General features: G+C 39.3%; 1 protein-coding gene across 2 annotated transcripts in view; it reads left to right on the forward strand.

Annotated features, from left to right (window-relative positions):
- ADAMTSL1 (ADAMTS like 1) overlaps positions 1-16519 on the forward strand; it is a 480443-nt gene that overhangs the window by 192265 nt on the left and 271659 nt on the right. For both annotated transcript variants that reach the window (XM_032634986.1, XM_032634985.1), the window contains 3 exons: positions 1360-1517; positions 11394-11505; positions 15291-15429. In XM_032634986.1, coding sequence (XP_032490877.1) covers positions 1360-1517; positions 11394-11505; positions 15291-15429 — 409 coding nt within the window. The remainder of the gene's footprint in view (positions 1-1359; positions 1518-11393; positions 11506-15290; positions 15430-16519) is intronic.

Here is a 16519-nt window from a genome sequence, read left to right on the forward strand (position 1 = left end):
GCAAATGAGTGCAAATACATGGAAGGCAGCTCAAGGAGTGAAGGCAAGAGGAAGGAGATACAGAGATGCTGCTGCTTTCCTCTGATGACAACCACTGTGGTTCTCCCACTCCAGCGTTCTCTCAATGTGCCTTTTATTCTGTGAGGTCCTGTCAGCCCTGGGACGGGGGAGGAAAGCCAGACCTACTCCCAGAGAAAGGCTACAGGACTTCATCTGAGGGGCATGGGCATTTAATTGGACACCAGCATTTTCTACCTGTTGGTATTCCTTCTAGTAGAGAACTTGAAGTAGACAACATCTAGAATAATTTAGTGCAAATACATTAGGTACCTTAGTGCCTCCAGAGACCTTAAAATTGTCCTTAACCCCAAAACCTCAATCTGTAAAACACATAAGAGGGGAGTCATTCTGATTGAATGTGGGTAGGAGACCCAGATCCCTACCCAGGCACCCCATCTTTCTGCTAAAGAACCCCTGCCAAAACCAAGGGTCCTTGTGCAAGTTTTACAAACCATCGTTAGACTTAGTCTGTCCGTCTTTCATCACACAGGAGGCAATTATTCTAAAATACTCAATCACATGAGAACTGAACCTACTTTGAGATATATATATCATAATTACCCTCATCCTCAGCATGCTCTGATTTCCTAAAACAAAAGATGCTTCCTAGGCTTTGTCATCGGGCAAATTCAGATCGGAGTGCTCCAGGGATCAAGTTCCTCTCTCTGTCTTGAGTTCTTGTGAAATATCATATGTGTATATAAGACTGAGTGAAGTAATAAAAAGGATTTTAAAAAGAAAGAGAAGTAAAGAGGATAGTTAGTTCCCTGTCCTTAAGTCACTATAGTTTCTTTATTTTGAGCAACAGCACAATTCAGTAAGTAACCAGAAAGTATAAATAAATACGAAATGAATATCAAGTCTCACAATGAGTGCTGAAGGAACTCAGAGAGGCACCCTGGGCCTCATAGAGCAAAAGGGAAACTTCAGGGTATTCTAGACGGAGGGCCATAAAGCCTGGAATCAATAAGATATGTATGGGAGATGGTTTAGTCAAAAGAATAGGACTGTGGTAAAGTAAGGTACCCAAAGGAAGTCATCCAGGGAATCAAAGATTTCTTGACAGGGAGCCCTGAATGCTTGGCTAATGAGTTTTAAAATAACTTCATTTGCTGCATAAATTCCTCTGTGATCCAGAGGTGCCCATATATTTTGTTTCTATCACATTTCAATTATGTCAGCCATATAAAGAATAATACTTCTCCCTGACAAAGTTCTTTTGCATGAGATGTGCTTGCATGGGGTCTGTGGTAGCCCTGGGAACATCTTTCTCTCCTCTTCATGTGTTTGATTATGTAGATCTGGAAACCAAAACCCTCCAGGGGGCTAAAGGTGAAAACAGTCTCAGCTCTACAGGCATCTTTCTTGTGGACAATTCTAGTGTGGACTTCCAAAAATTTCCAGACAAAGAGATACTGAGAATGGCTGGACCACTTACAGCAGATTTCATTGTCAAGGTAAGCCCATTTAGGTACCTTGTTTTCGAGCTACCTCCGAACTGGTGTTACTTATAATCCCCTGAAGAGAGAGAGACTTTAGGTTTTGACATAGATGTGGAAAGCTTGTTATCCAGGAAATGTTTAATTCAAGGATGTTGAGCTACATCCTAGACTTTATAAGAACATGCAAAAATATTAAGGTTCTAGGAAAAAAATATATATATTTGTGTGTGTATAAGTTAATAAAAAGACCCCACTCAAAAAGCCAACATATCATTAGTTGAGGGATATAAACTGTTTTTAAAACAACTTAGAATACAGTCGTTGACTCACATAAGGTATCTGCTGTCAAAGCGAAAGATTAATTAATGATCCATAGGCTTGATCACGCTTCCAGTTGCAAGGATTTTTTCCCTCTTCTACTGGCAGCAATACCGAGTTGTTTCCTTCTGTCAGAGCTTCCCTACTCTTCAAGGTAATATAAAACACATTGCTGGAAGCAACATACACGTTCTGTAGGAAAAATGTACACACTAGAAGACCGTTTGGGAATACCAGTAAAAATAAAGCATATTTTTGCCTTCAGTAGGTCAGAAGGACCTGAAGGATTTCAGCTGTAAAGCTGTAGAACTTGTAATGTGTCCAGGACTCCATAAATTTCTCATCATAGGATCTGGAGCCAGAGGACATTTGATTTAAGCTAAGGCTTGATGATCCCATGGCAGCTGGAAGTAAGGATGCATGTTGGAAATGTGATAGGCAGTGAGGCTGCATGGAAGAAGGGTTCCAGAGTCCGTCCTCTGTCTCCATCTGCATGGTAGCCCCTTTAATCCAGTCCAGATGCCAGTTACATGACCGTGAACAAGAAGCCACAAACCATCAGAGATAGCTCCCAATAGAAGTGATGAGGTAGGTAGTTAAATAATTTCAGTTGAACAAACAAATACAGTAAAAGAATGAGAGATGCCTTAATTTCTTGAAGCCCTTAGAATAAACCACTTTTACTAATTTCCCTAGTAATTTTCTAGAGTTAATACACATACTGAAAATATAGAATGGATTTCAAGTAATATCATCCATATTTGAACAGTTCACAGAATTGTCAAATGCATTTCATATGTCCAGCTGCCTTCTGCACATCACCCACAGGTACAGTGAGCTCAGTGTGTCCAAAATTGGACTTGTCTAGCCCCAAAAACCTACTTCCTCTTCTTTAATTCTTATCTTGTGGAACAATACACTATTTACCCAGCCAAATCAGAAACCTCTGATTCACACCAATTCCCTTCTCCTATACACCCCTAGTTAGACATTAAACTTTGTCAGCTCTACCTCCATACCATCTCTGAAGACTGTTCTTTCTTCTCCATCCTTGCCACCACTGTCTTAGGTTAGGTCTTTGAATTTCTCACCTGAACTAATGCGATGGGCTCTGAATTAGCTTCCCAGCCTCTGACCCATTGTCCATGTTACCTTCAGAGTGAGTTTTCCAAAAACCGGAGTGAGTTTCCCCTATTCGTGCTCCTGCGTTGCCCCTCACCTCCACTCATTGCTTTGGGATTAAAATGCAAATCCATAGCCCAGCATCTGTTACTCTCAATAATCTGGATTCTGTCTACCTTTCCAACCTCAGCTTTGACTTTTCCTCTCTGTTTCAGTCAACTGAATGACTGGCAAGTCCCCCAACATCTTGCACTCACATAACGCATTACCTTTGCGTAAGGCTGTGTCCTCTGTCTGCGATGCTCTTATCTTTTGTTCCCCCATTTTCTTCACTAACTCATACTTGTACTTCAGGACTTTCTCCTTTCAGAAGCATTCTATGACTTGACCTCAAATTCCAGTTTCCATCACACCTCCCCTCTTCATGTTCCTCAAGGGCAGGGGCAGAATCATACCTGTCTTCATATCTCCGTAAAAAGCCTGACAAGTGCTGGATGAATGAGGGACTTTTACCACATGGCAGTTGCTGAAGTGGGACAGATGTGACATCTTTATCCTTCCTGAAAGGACACTGAATCTGAGGGAAGTTGAGTGGTGTGCCCTAGCTCACACCAGTGACAAGCCGGGACCAAAGATCATGTCTCTACTTCTGGCTCAAAACTCTTTTTAGTATTCTGTGTTGCTTCTACGAGGGTATTTTTTCTTCTATGTATAAATGTACATATTAAAGGAAAAATGAACTTTGAGGAACTTTTTGATGCTTTTCTAGATTCTTAGCACCTGTACATATCTTCTTTCAGGAACAGGCTGAGCTATCGTTTTACTGTCTTTTGCATTATATCCTCTTTGGTGACCTAGGTTCAGGTTGCAAATGAGAGGAGATTAAGGTTTCATTAGAAAATATCAGGATCAAATAAATGTAAAGTTATTCTAAAATAGATTATATAATTTTTAAATACTTTTACTCAAACTTGAAAATGAGCCAGATAATGTAAGGAGATACAGGGAAAAAGAAGAAAATTACCTTTTTTGCCAGTGATTTGTAATAAAGCAACATTTTCTCCCTTAATTTTCCCCAGGAAATAGCTGAAAATGAAAGATTGCCATTTGCTTATTTGCCATCTTTCATGATTTAGGTGCTTAGAAATTACACACATAGTTTGTAATTCAGTTTTCAGTGTCATTCAAAGTATAATCTCTTTTGCATTATACATTAATTTAAGTAACAACTTCCCTTCTAAATGAAATGCATAGGGATCAGAATGGTCATTTATCAACATCTCCTTGGAAGTTTATTGCCAAAGTACCATTTTTGTTTATTTAAAAGGAAAAGACTTTTTTGCACGTAAGGAAGATTTTCTCACAGTGAGAATTCTTATATATTGCGATTGGTTCCAAAATTATTTTTGGAATCTCTTTTCCTGGCCGCCTTTAAAAATGGACTAAACACTCATCTTACCTCCTACGGGAACATGTCTTCCAAAAATTTGTACTTCATACACTGGCTATACATTTTTGGCAATGCTAGTGTAGAGGGGTAAAAAGGATAAACACTCCAGAATTTTGTATATTCTCCTACTTTCTGGGGGTGTGACCTTGAGTATGTTGTTTCACCTCCTTGAGCCTATTTCCTCATTTGAAAAATGGTAATAAAATCTCCCCCCATAGAGCCTTTGTAAGGAATTGAATGAGATAGTGTGTATAAAAGCAAACAGAACCAAGTGACTTCCTTTCCATCTTTTTCAAATGTTTTAACTTCCAGTCAGACTTATCACGATACTCTGTCTACACAGTGGCAGAAAACTGCTTCTCTGAAGACAGTCAGAGGCTGATTGATTTACAGAGGCTGATTGATTTACAAGTGGTACCCAGGAACAGTTTGGCAGGTATAGCTCTAAGACACATACAGGTGGGCATAGCCTGGCTGTGACACCTATAATCACATTAATTGTTAGGGGTGATTGGCTATTGGCTAGATGATTGTCTGGCTTAACATACTCTTCTTCTCTTACCAAGTCATGTGCATCTTTTCTGAAGCTACTGACTCAGTGAAAGATAAGGACCTTCCCAGATTAGAAGAGGGGTTTTTTTGGTCATAGGCCAGTCTTTATTCGAACATTGAACTTAGCTCTACTTGTGAAGGCAGCTAAGGTATATTTATACGTACTTAGTTTGTGCCCATTTTTAAAATTTAAGAAAGCCATATTAGCTGGAGAGAAAAGTGATTAATGAGTACCTAAGCCACCAAAGTAGCAGAAATACACAGCATAATAGTAAACCATCAGCGTATTCAGAGCTAAGAACACCAATTCACAATTCATGCACTGAAAATCAGAGAACAGTTGTTTCTTACAGAGGATAATTTTCTAAATGCATTACACTTCCATATTTGGGGAATTTGGTTAGGAAGATTGGCATTATCCCAATTTTTGCCTAAGTACTCTAGGGAATAGAAAGCTGCTGGTTTCTATTCTCAAAGTTAGGGCATTAGGCAGAGATGATGCCTTCCTATTTCTTTCTGGACAGCCTGGAGCATTACCCTGTACATAATTCAGCACACCCCAGAACAGTTTTTATTAAAGGGGACACAATAGGAGGGGGCCCTGGACAGAAATCACACATGCAAAGTTATGAGAGTTCACTTCATCAAGTAAGTTTATAGAACTTCCATGTATATTCTTCTTTCAGGCGATGCTTTCATGCGTGGGGCAGATTGATTTCGAAATATGGTATCTGCCCTCTCCTAGCTCATAATGACATTTGACAGACAAAACACTGAATAGGAAATTTTGAAATAGTGGTGCATATCGTTAAGTACCAAATTAAGATGGATAGTAAATGCTATAGATGCTTGCTACAAGCTAATGTGACGAACACACGCTTTGTGAGACTTGGGCATCCTGTGAATCTCAGGTAGGATTGAAATCACCGATTCTTTTCTCTGGTGGAGGCTGAGCTTTGGCAAATGTTTAATTCCCAGTTGATTTCACCGTGCCACTCAGCCTGTCTCTAGACGGACCCCATACTGGTCAACCTATGTTCATACAAAGGGAAAATCATTGTTGTAAGCCAGACATTCTAGAGCGGAAAAGTCTAAATTAACTATAGGGAAAAAAGAAGCATGTAATAAATAGTGATTGCATTCCCCCAATAAACATGCTCCTTTATGCTAATCGCTTCCAAGAGTTTAGGACTGAGCTGATTACAATACCCTGCATTTCTTGTTGGGTTTCACACATTGTTCTACAAGTGCAACAGCTAGGTTTAAGATACAGAGTCAGAGAACCAAACCCTCACCTTTCTGTGATGCTGAGAGAGGCAGACCCCTGCCCAGTCCTAGCCCCGTTGGCTCCACTCTGCTCATTTCTTTTCTGCCCTCCTTCTGCATCGCAGCACTGAGACAGTCCTTCTCTTACCCAGTCTAAGCTCACTCTTTTTGCCACACAACAGGCCAATAAATCGGGAGACGGGGTGCCGAGGCAAGGAATACAACTTTATTCGGAAAGCCGGCCGACGGAGAAGATGACAGAGTAGTGTCTCTGAAGAGCCATCTTATCGGGGGTCTGGATGCCAGTTTGTTTAGTAGAACAGAGAGGGGGAGGAGGTGGGGAAGTAAAGTAAAAAGGCCATAAGTTTTGCAAATATCTCCTGGAGTGGCCAGCCTCGGGGAGGGGATGTGTTAATTCCTTCTTTCTTGCAGCCATTCACAGGTAGACAGGGTCAGGACGTTTCCCTGAACAAAGGCACTTTGGTTTAACATTCAGGCAGAGGGGCAGGGTTCCCCGAGGCAGGCCATTATGTACAGGCAGTATTCTTTTAGTGAGCGAAAGCAACGGGAAGCAAAGGTTAAAGTAAAAGAAACAGATCCAACATGTGGTCAGATTTTGTTCTTCCCTGTAACACATCCAGTAGACTCTAGTTTGCCCTGCCTAGCATCTTCGTCCTGACACATTGCTTCCACCTCTTTGTTCCTTAGCCAACACTATTACACTCATTATTTCCAAAGAAGCATCCCTGATCTACTGCCATACGCAAGGGCTTTGGGCAGTAAATCCATAACCAACATCTCTCATGCAACCCTGAGCCAAGGGCCTATGAGCTGAAATGCTGTATCTCCCAATATTGAGGTCTGGCATTTTAGGAGGACTAGAAAACTCTATAGGAAGTGTAAAAGTAAAATTGGGTGCTACCAATTTTTTTTTCATTATTTTTACTGAATAACCTCTAATCTTAGCATTTCCAACTGTTAACACAGTAGAAAATTGAAGTCTGTGTTTTATTCCAATAATAACTAGCATTTTTATAAGCCCTTTCCAATACACTATCCTGCTGAAAGAGATAACCTTCAAAGGAGGGTGAAAAGTACTTTTGGGTGAGGGCTGTGTTGTAACAATATTGCGTCTTTTCATAAAATTTATCAACATAATCAATTTTGTCAACAAGAAATGATTATTAACATCTTCAAGAAAACTGCAAGATGTATATAAAAAGATAACACTTCCAAGAATTTGTCACAAATAATAGTTTGCAATTCCAAAAGTGCTTGAAAGGACCGTGGTCAGTAAATAACTCATTTGGGTTTTTTCATTCATGCATTCATTTATTCAATTGTTTGGACACCTACTGTGTGCTAAACATTGTAGATGATGCTGAAGAAAGAGCAGTAAGCAAGATAAGTGATACGTGCCTTCGTGGAGTTTACAGAATGAGGAAGAGAAAGGCAAGAGAGTAACAACTGTATCAGTATTAAGTATTTGTAACGACCTAAATGCTAATAAGAAAGATCTGATTACTGTTGCATATTCTTCAAAGCCCACAAAAGAATTTAAAAATATTTTTACAGTTTTTTGAGGATTTGCTATCACCATCTGCCCCCAGAGCAACCCCAAATTAAAGTATAGGAGGCTGAGGCATTTAATAAACAGATTCCCCTCTTTTCCATTTTATTCCCTCCCTAGCAGGCATACTGATTTATTTCTACCATTTCCAAGCCTTCCCAAGTCACGACATCCCTGGCTGCCCTTAAGAGCAGGTGACCAAGTTGAATACCATTGTGGGTCTGGGGGTCCCAGCTCAGTGACTCACAGTGGTAGGTCTGCCCACAGCTCCCTTTTGTCCACCTCTCCTCATGCCAGAGCAGCAACTTAACTGCCGGCAAGGCGGGTTGAGAGAACCCTGCCTGCCCGCTGCCCTGCCAGTCCTTCTGGGGCGAAAGTTTCTACGACATTCGAAAGAGAAAGGAGCCTAGTTGGCGAACATCCCAGGGCTCACAAGTTACCCTTTTCCCCACTGAGAAGGAAAAGTATGGCATTTCATAGTGCTTCGTCTGCAAGAGCCTATGTGTGCTTGATGTCTTTTGTGAGTCTGAAATCTCTCCTTGATTCCTTTGATTTTACGTGGACTTAAAACTTACCAGTTATCCAAGCACATATTTGTACGCCCTGCAGCTCTACCATGACAGCGTGATCAGCTTATGGAAAGTGACCAGTTTTGTCTTCTCCTTTACTTTCAATGTGAGAAGTTATTATATAGAGTCAGAAACACTGAACCATTATAATCATAGGAAGAAAAACTTGGTTTGGAACATTCTTTTTCCTTATTAACTTGAAGAGGTCAAAATTACATATGCCAGATGGTTTAGTTCCCTAAAATCAAATTCTAATGTGTCAAACTGAAGCTTTCAATGTACATTTGAGAACCAAAAATCTGATGTTTGAGGATTTAGGGTTTATGAAACTCCAGACCTAATGGTAAAAAGAGTCCCAGCAGCCCAGAATTAATAAAACCAGGAAAAAGGAACACGGTGGTTCATCTCTGTACACAACAGTTTAGGCCATCAAAGTTAGGCATCCGGTTAGCCTCTTCTTTTTTTTTAATATTTTTTCTACTCTAAAATGTAAATGGAAAATTAAGAAGATACTGAGAAGAGTTACAAGGATACCACTAAAGATACATGTCTGTATCTTCACAACACTGATAGGATTGCTTGGCACCTAGAATGGCACCTTTAGAGACAGGCAGACCTGCATTCAAATCCCTGCTCTGCTGTTTCCTTGCTGTGTTGCCTTGAGCTAGTCACTTAACCCCTGTGAGCCTCATCTTTTTCGTTGTAATGTAAATGTGGACGATAATGCCGAGTAGTTTTAAGATTCAATTTAATATAAATAAAATGTTCCCTGCACACGGTAGGAATGTAGTAAGTACTGGTTGTTGTGGTAGTTGTAGCTGTTCTTATTAAAAGAAGGCAACTCTTGAGAAGGAGTGCTTTCAGGGCGGAAGGAACCAAGCAAGATTATGAGATCAGAGATTTGGATACACCATAATTGGTTTCATCTGTTTGAAATAAGATGTCCGTGTTCTTTCCAGTCTCTTCAAATCTAGGCATAGAGTCTCTGCATTTGTGGTCATTATGTATCATTTCATTGAACTCACTGAGAACGATATTCTTTCTAAGCTGCTTGTATTCTTTCCTTCAACGTGGTATTTACTAACACTCCCTCTTGACGCTAAAACTCCTTGACATTCATGCCTTTCTCTTTAGGCATGTGGTGGTTTTATTGGTAATTCCCAGGCAGCTGAGAAAAGGACCTGTTCCATTTTTTGCCTCTTTAAGCAGGCCAAAAGATGAGCCCGGACACTGTAGATATTCTAGAACAAGGTTTCTCCAAGTACTTGGATGTTATATCCTCCTCATTTTGATTCCCGCACCACCACCCCCAACACACACACGCTTTCTTAGGACTTAGTTTAATTTCTAGCATCCCGAAAGGGACCTCTGCAAAATAATCTGTCTCTCCAGATCTAAACAAATTTTCTGGTCTTTTTATTTTTAATGGAGCTTGTGTTCAAATGAGAGTCCTCTTCTAATAGCTTTCCAGCATGACAATCACACATCCCAAAAGAGCAATCAGCTTTTGTGAGCTTAAAAAAAAAAAAAAAAAAGCTTTCCAAAGAATGTGATTAATACTACCTCCCAAAGCAAGCAGTTAGATATCCTGTATCTGACACATAGGACTGAAAAATATTAATCTGTAGGCCATGCTCCCCTTTTGTGAAAGACACTGTATTGCTTCAGCTGTTGTTGCTTTAAAGTAGGGAATTGTATCACTGTTTATTCTAATTAGGAAAGACCTGGATGCTCTGTGGGTCAGAATGCTAGCATAATATGAGATATTCTGTAGCTTTTCTCTCTTCTTTCTCCTTTGCAGCGCTTCCAGATTTTCTGAGGAACATTTCATATTCTTATCCAAATGCCAAAAACTGAGCTAGGGTTTAGCACCTGTTCCTTGTTTCTTCGGTGTTCCTATTTCCGTCTGCACCCTAGGTATTTAATCCAGTTTTTAAACTCAGTAGCAAAAAAAAAAAAAAGGCTATCTTTTTAAAAAATATCTGAAGCCCAAATCCATCAGTTTCTTCTAGATAAAGGGCAGTTGGAACAGTGCTAAGGCTTGAAAACATTCACAAACACTTAAGCCACATGACTCTGCTGACTGTTGCTTCTGTAATTGCTGTGATGGAGTTGGAGTTGTCCATGGAACTTCCTTTAGTATAATAAATAGCCCGAGCCTCGCCCTTGCCCAACTGTCTAGTTGTTGTATGACGTCATTCTGTCTTTGTAAAAGCAAGGCGTTGTTCCCGCTGGATACTTTTCCTTCTCTTTCAGGTTGAGTTTGTTTCCTCAATCTTGTACTTTTAAACTATTAAAGAATTATTGCCTCACATTCCTCCCTTTTAAAAAACAAAGGAGCTATAATTTCCATAAACACATGTTTTATTTGAAGTAAATGCTTTTATAATGTAAGTTGGTGTTTTTCAAAGTTTGATTTTTGGACTGTCGACATTTGAATTGCCTGGATCTCTGGGCTGGAACCCACGAATTTGCACTTTAGCGAGCTTCCCATTGGTAACTTTGCACATTAAGATATGTGAATCACTAAATTGCCAGGAAACTCCAAGTATGTCTCTGAGTGGGAAGGGCTACTTAATTCTTTAACTCTTTATTTCTCTCAACCAATGACAGTACCTTTAATTTTTTTGCAGCGTATTGCATTTATAATTTTCTTAGAACAAGCTATCTATTTCTGAACCTACATTGAAAAATCCATATAATTTTACCTGTCATACCAGAGAGGTTGGAAATAAAAGAGGGTAAGGGAATGGAATAAGTGGCTTGGGATACAGTCCTGCTAGCATCACAAGTTGAGACGTTGCCATTCCTTGTTCTGTGGCGACAGAACTGAGAAGGTGATGATAGTGATGGTTTGTGCCAGGACCATTTGCTGGTTAGATGGTAAGATGGGTGATACTGCCATTGCCCCTTCTCTCCCAGTGCTGTCCTGGACACAGCCTGAGGCCATCATTACTACCACACGTCCTTGTCCAAGCTGCAAGGAGCCCAGAGGGCACCCCTCTGTCACATTAGTTCCTCTGCTTTGCCATTGTCTCCTGCAGATCCGCAACTCGGGGCCCGCAGACAGTACAGTCCAGTTCATCTTCTATCAGCCTATCATCCACCGATGGAGGGAGACGGATTTCTTTCCTTGCTCAGCAACCTGTGGAGGAGGTAATGGTGCTCACTTAGTCTAGGAGCTCTTGGCGTCTCTGAGGGAAGACTCAGCTGTGATAAAAATAGTCACTTCGGCATATGGAAGTACTGGGTGCGTCAGACGCTTTCTTCTCAGTGAGGCCAAATCCTGAAGCCTTCCTGTAAGGCAGATACCTCAGTGTAGATGCCCCATGAACGTTTTCTGTCTGTAGAGCCCCATCAGAGGAGATGGTCTTTCCTCCTTTCCTTGATTCATGGAAGTCCAGGACAAGCTGTGTCATACCCAGGCAACAGCTTGGTCTAGAGGTGATTCTATTCATTTGAGAACAAACTACTCTGGTTGAATGAACTTATCTATTAAGAAATCAAGTGAAGAGTGTTTATCAGGCCTTCTACATAGCATGATGTATCCAAGGAGAATCAGAGATTAATTAAAGAAAACAGTTTATTACCAGAAAAAAAAATCACTGCACCATAGACTTAGGCTCAGTTATTTGTCAGCTCTGCCCTGTCATCCATACAGTAAAAAGAATGCCACTTGACTTATTTATACATTAAAACACATCTCTCCTGAAAAGTCACCAGACAAATTCCCGTCTCTGCTCCATCGTGTCTGTAACATGAACAGCGTTTTGTGTTACTGGAAAAGGTCCCCCGCACCTTTAATAATTACTACGATGACTACAGAATAATTTCCATGAATTATTTTATAAGAATTTATTTAACCATATCCCTCTAGAAGATCATTCAGTTCATTTAAACCTCTCTATTATAACGTAATGAATAACTTAATACCTAAGTATTTTTCTCCTTTCAAATTATTTCCTTGGACTAAATTCACAAGAGTGAGTTTCAGAATTTTTGTGGCTATTGGCCTATATTACCAAAATTCTTTCCAGAAGGGTAATAAGCAGTCTATGAATATTTTAGTTTCATTGCTAACTGAGCCAGTATTTGTGGACTATCACTTTTTTTAAAGTTTTGGTAATTGAATGGGTATAAATTTTATGTATATTCCTTTAAAAATGAGCATATGAAATAAATTGTAGCTCCAGCTTCATGGAAGCCTGTTAATTGGCTCACTTTAAGTAGCTAATCCACATAGGTATCACTATATTATTTTGATAAGAGAAAAGAAGGATATTACCTCAAAATGGAGATAAATGATTATCCATTAATTTTCATAAAACAATAAGAATATATGGTATAATTCATCTTCAGCTGTGTTATCTGTGTCTGCATAATGTGAACAAACCATTGAAAAGGAGGTTCTATAGAGCATTGTTCAATTTTACCTTAAAAGCACTTAGTCAAAAATAAGTGCTTTCACTTGGTTGTTACATAACGATTAATTCGACATTTTAAGCATTTCAGTAAAATAGTGTTTCCAGTTGCTCTATCTGTGCTGAATGGAAAATTACTTCGCTAAAAAATAAAGTGCCAATTACTTTGATATTTATGGGAATATGTTGTTTTGATACACCTACTAATGACTAACACAGGAAGCAGTTTCGAAAAAAGAAGTCTAAGGAAGTATTTTTTTTCTTTTCTTTTTAAATAAAAAACATGTTCTGTGAGAAGTAACAATTCAGTAAGAGGCCTGCCGCGTCAGTTTCACGTAGAGCTGCTGTTGGCCTATAATTTCAGTAACGTTGATAATGGCTTGCTGTATAATAAGGCAATTAATGTTAGATTCATATACAAGCCAACCTCTCTGGGCTTTATTTTCCTCACGTGGAAGTGAAGAATTAGAACCATCAGTAGTTCTCAAATGTGCTGAGCTATCAAACGCTCTCTTCAAAGGAAATCTTGCTAGGGAGCCAGATAAAGGAACACTGTTCAGAGTGAAGACCTGAAAGATGTAGAAACCAGCCTTCCGCACGTTTCATGGACCACAGTCTGAAAATTGCTGAAGAAATGATCTTTAAATTCCTTTATATGTTTCTGGTTCCACATTCAACTAGCTGAGCATTTCGCTAAGTGTAAAGAATTGCTACTCCAAATACCCTGTGAAACTTTAGAGAACACAATTATCTGACCATTTTGGTCCTTTATTTCATTTGTGTTTTAAGTTTTCATTTCACACACACTGGAAGAGCTTCCCAGCCACATTTTTAGCTGACAAATTACAATTTTTAAAACTCATAATCTCACATTTAGTGTTTACTTACTGCTTGTGCCCACATTTTACTACCTGATAAATTCTGTCTCTGAGTAGAAATTATTTTCTGGAAATTTATAAAATAATTAGCTTGTCATCAAATTATCTGCTTTAAGTATAATGCAATTGAAAAACAAAAGCATATTTACTTATGTAAAGTACCATTTTGCTTTTTGATTTTCTTATAAGACAAAAAATTAAATGGAACATGTGTTCTTAGCCATTACTTTCCATGCTTTTCATCTTTACAGTAAAATTGTTAAAAGGTCTTTTTTTAGGTCTTTAGTGAACAATTAATTTTTGTGGGTGGTCTGAGAACACAGCTTCAAGTCAGGAAATCTGGTTTAGAAGCCTCCTTCTGATTTCCTAAAACCTTTTGCAGGACTTTTAACGACTCTAAATCTGACTTTCTAACACCTATTTAGCGATAACAATATTCAACCACTGCCCATGGGGAATATATTTTGGAGTTGATTAGGGTTAGAATGATACAAAAGGCCTAATTTTTAAAAAATACTCTATATACATTTATTTTTCACCCCAAGAATCTAAGTCCTCATCACCATCCCACCAGAAATCCACAGGACAAGAAAGAGGTAGGTAGGAAAAGTAAAACATACTATGAGTAGAATTAAGTATTACGGAGCAACACTATTTTTAAATAAATAAATAAAGAGGATTCTCTAAAGAGCGGAAATTTGTGCATGGAAATCAAGAAATATTGGCTAGAGGGCTTCCCCGGTGGCGCAGTGGTTGAGAGTCCGCCTGCCGATGCAGGGGAAACGGGTTCGAGCCCCGGTCCGGGAAGATCCCGCATGCCGCGGAGTGGCTGGGCCTATGAGCCATGGCTGCTGAGCCTGCACGTCCAGAGCCTGTGCTCTGCAACGGGAGAGACCACAACAGTGAGAGGCCCGCGTACCACAAAAAAAAAAAAAAAAAAAGTAAAAAAAAAAAAAAAAAATATTGGCTAGAGAATTAAAGAGAAATGGTAGAGGACTTTGAAACAAAAATTGAACGGTACGAGGTATTTTCTTAGTTGTGTAGGGAAACTTGAGATTTATGATGGTCTTAGCCATCCATTTACTCAGCTTAACCCATTCAGGTTGAATTTAGGCAAAGAAGAAAAGAAAAGTTTCCAGGCAGCTAGCAGTACCCAAGCCTATGTCATGTCCCATGGTCACCCGCTGACCAAGAGGAGTGGTGTTGGGGTTTTTTTTTTTTAATTTGGGAGTTTATTCTCCCTGAGGCCCCAGGTACGAGGGAGGCAATTTTGCATCCTTGCATGAGATGGTTAGTAAATAAACACTGATGACCTTTTTTGGATACAGAATTCTGTGTTAGACTGTTAGATTATACAAAAGAAATTAATAAGAATAGTACTTACAACAGTCTTATAATCTAGCTATGCGCTTATGTAGTTCAAGCCCTATGGTATAATTTAATTATTAAAATTCGAGTGGAAAAACACAGTTTTTGAGGCCTGCAAAAATTAACAAGCCTTCCATTTATCCGTCTTTGGTCCTGGAAATGACTGGAGCGTTGGGGAAGAATTTTCATTAATATGAGATGGCCAGAAAAGCCTAAGGGAATATATTGCCTTGATGTGTGCATTGAAATTTGCCTGAATGGTTTGATATTGCAGGTTACCAGCTGACATCGGCTGAGTGTTACGATCTTCGGAGTAACCGAGTGGTTGCTGACCAATACTGTCACTATTACCCCGAGAACATCAAACCCAAGCCCAAGCTTCAGGAGTGCAACCTGGATCCTTGTCCAGCCAGGTCAGTCACATTTACCAGTTTGTTTACCATAAACATAAATCAAGTTCAAATAAGCTTCTTAAAAACGGTTTCATTAAAAATAAAATGAAAGGAAAGATAAATAAGTGCTGCAGTCCAGTGTCCGTTCCTAGTCACGTGTTATTAGAACCATGCCCCTTACTCTTGCTACTGTAAGATGCCATCTCAGGGTCTATAGGTTTTCCATTGGTAAAGCTGCAGGTAAAGCACTCTGCAGAGTCATTTTCTCTTCTGATTTTGTTTCACTCTGGTTACTTGTTTCTGACCTTAACAAACGTGATGGTACAATGTTCTCAGGATTCTTTGCATTTTCACCCTGTCACCTGATCAGGGAGATGATCAGAGCCGACCATATTTCAGGGTCACAGCTGACCCATTTTAGCCTATGGTGGGCCACACCGATTAACCAGAATCAAAACCAGCCTTAGAACAGTTCTTCCACATTTAAATAAACTCAGCCTTTGTTGAAGAGAAAGCAGGACTTATTTCTAACAGTCAGATTCATTTTTAAAGGTCTTTTTAATTAGGAGCCTTAAAGAGACACTTGACACTTTCACATATGTTTGCTTTGGGGAAACCATAATTGACGCTCAGTTATTTGCAGGATCAAGAATCAGACTGATGAATGAAATATCTCAGATGATGAGTAGTCATAGAAGTGCAGGTCAAGAATCTTTTCATGGGTGTAATATTTGCCTTTTTAGTTGCAACACTACCTGGTAATTTTATTAACTTGGCTTATTCATCCTCAACACGTGAGAGAGGATATATGAAAACTCTTATCCTACAAAACTCATCATGAAGACCAAAAGATAGAGAATCCTTTCCAGGACCCTTGGATTTCTGAGAAACATCTCAATGGTATTTTTTAAATCATAGTTTATTAACTACATATTCATAAAACAAAACTTTGAATAGGTAAAATACTACATGAGCCATGTGGCTGAAAATCACTCTATTTTTGAATTGTAGGCAATGCAATTTTAGTTTTTGTTTTCTGCTGTTACCTTTTTAAAGTGTATTTTCTTGTACTCTTTCTGCCTCACATTCAGGAATTCTAAGTTCTACAGGG

This window comes from Phocoena sinus, chromosome 6 (assembly GCF_008692025.1).
Source record: "Phocoena sinus isolate mPhoSin1 chromosome 6, mPhoSin1.pri, whole genome shotgun sequence".
In the NCBI taxonomy this organism is placed as follows: domain Eukaryota; kingdom Metazoa; phylum Chordata; class Mammalia; order Artiodactyla; family Phocoenidae; genus Phocoena; species Phocoena sinus.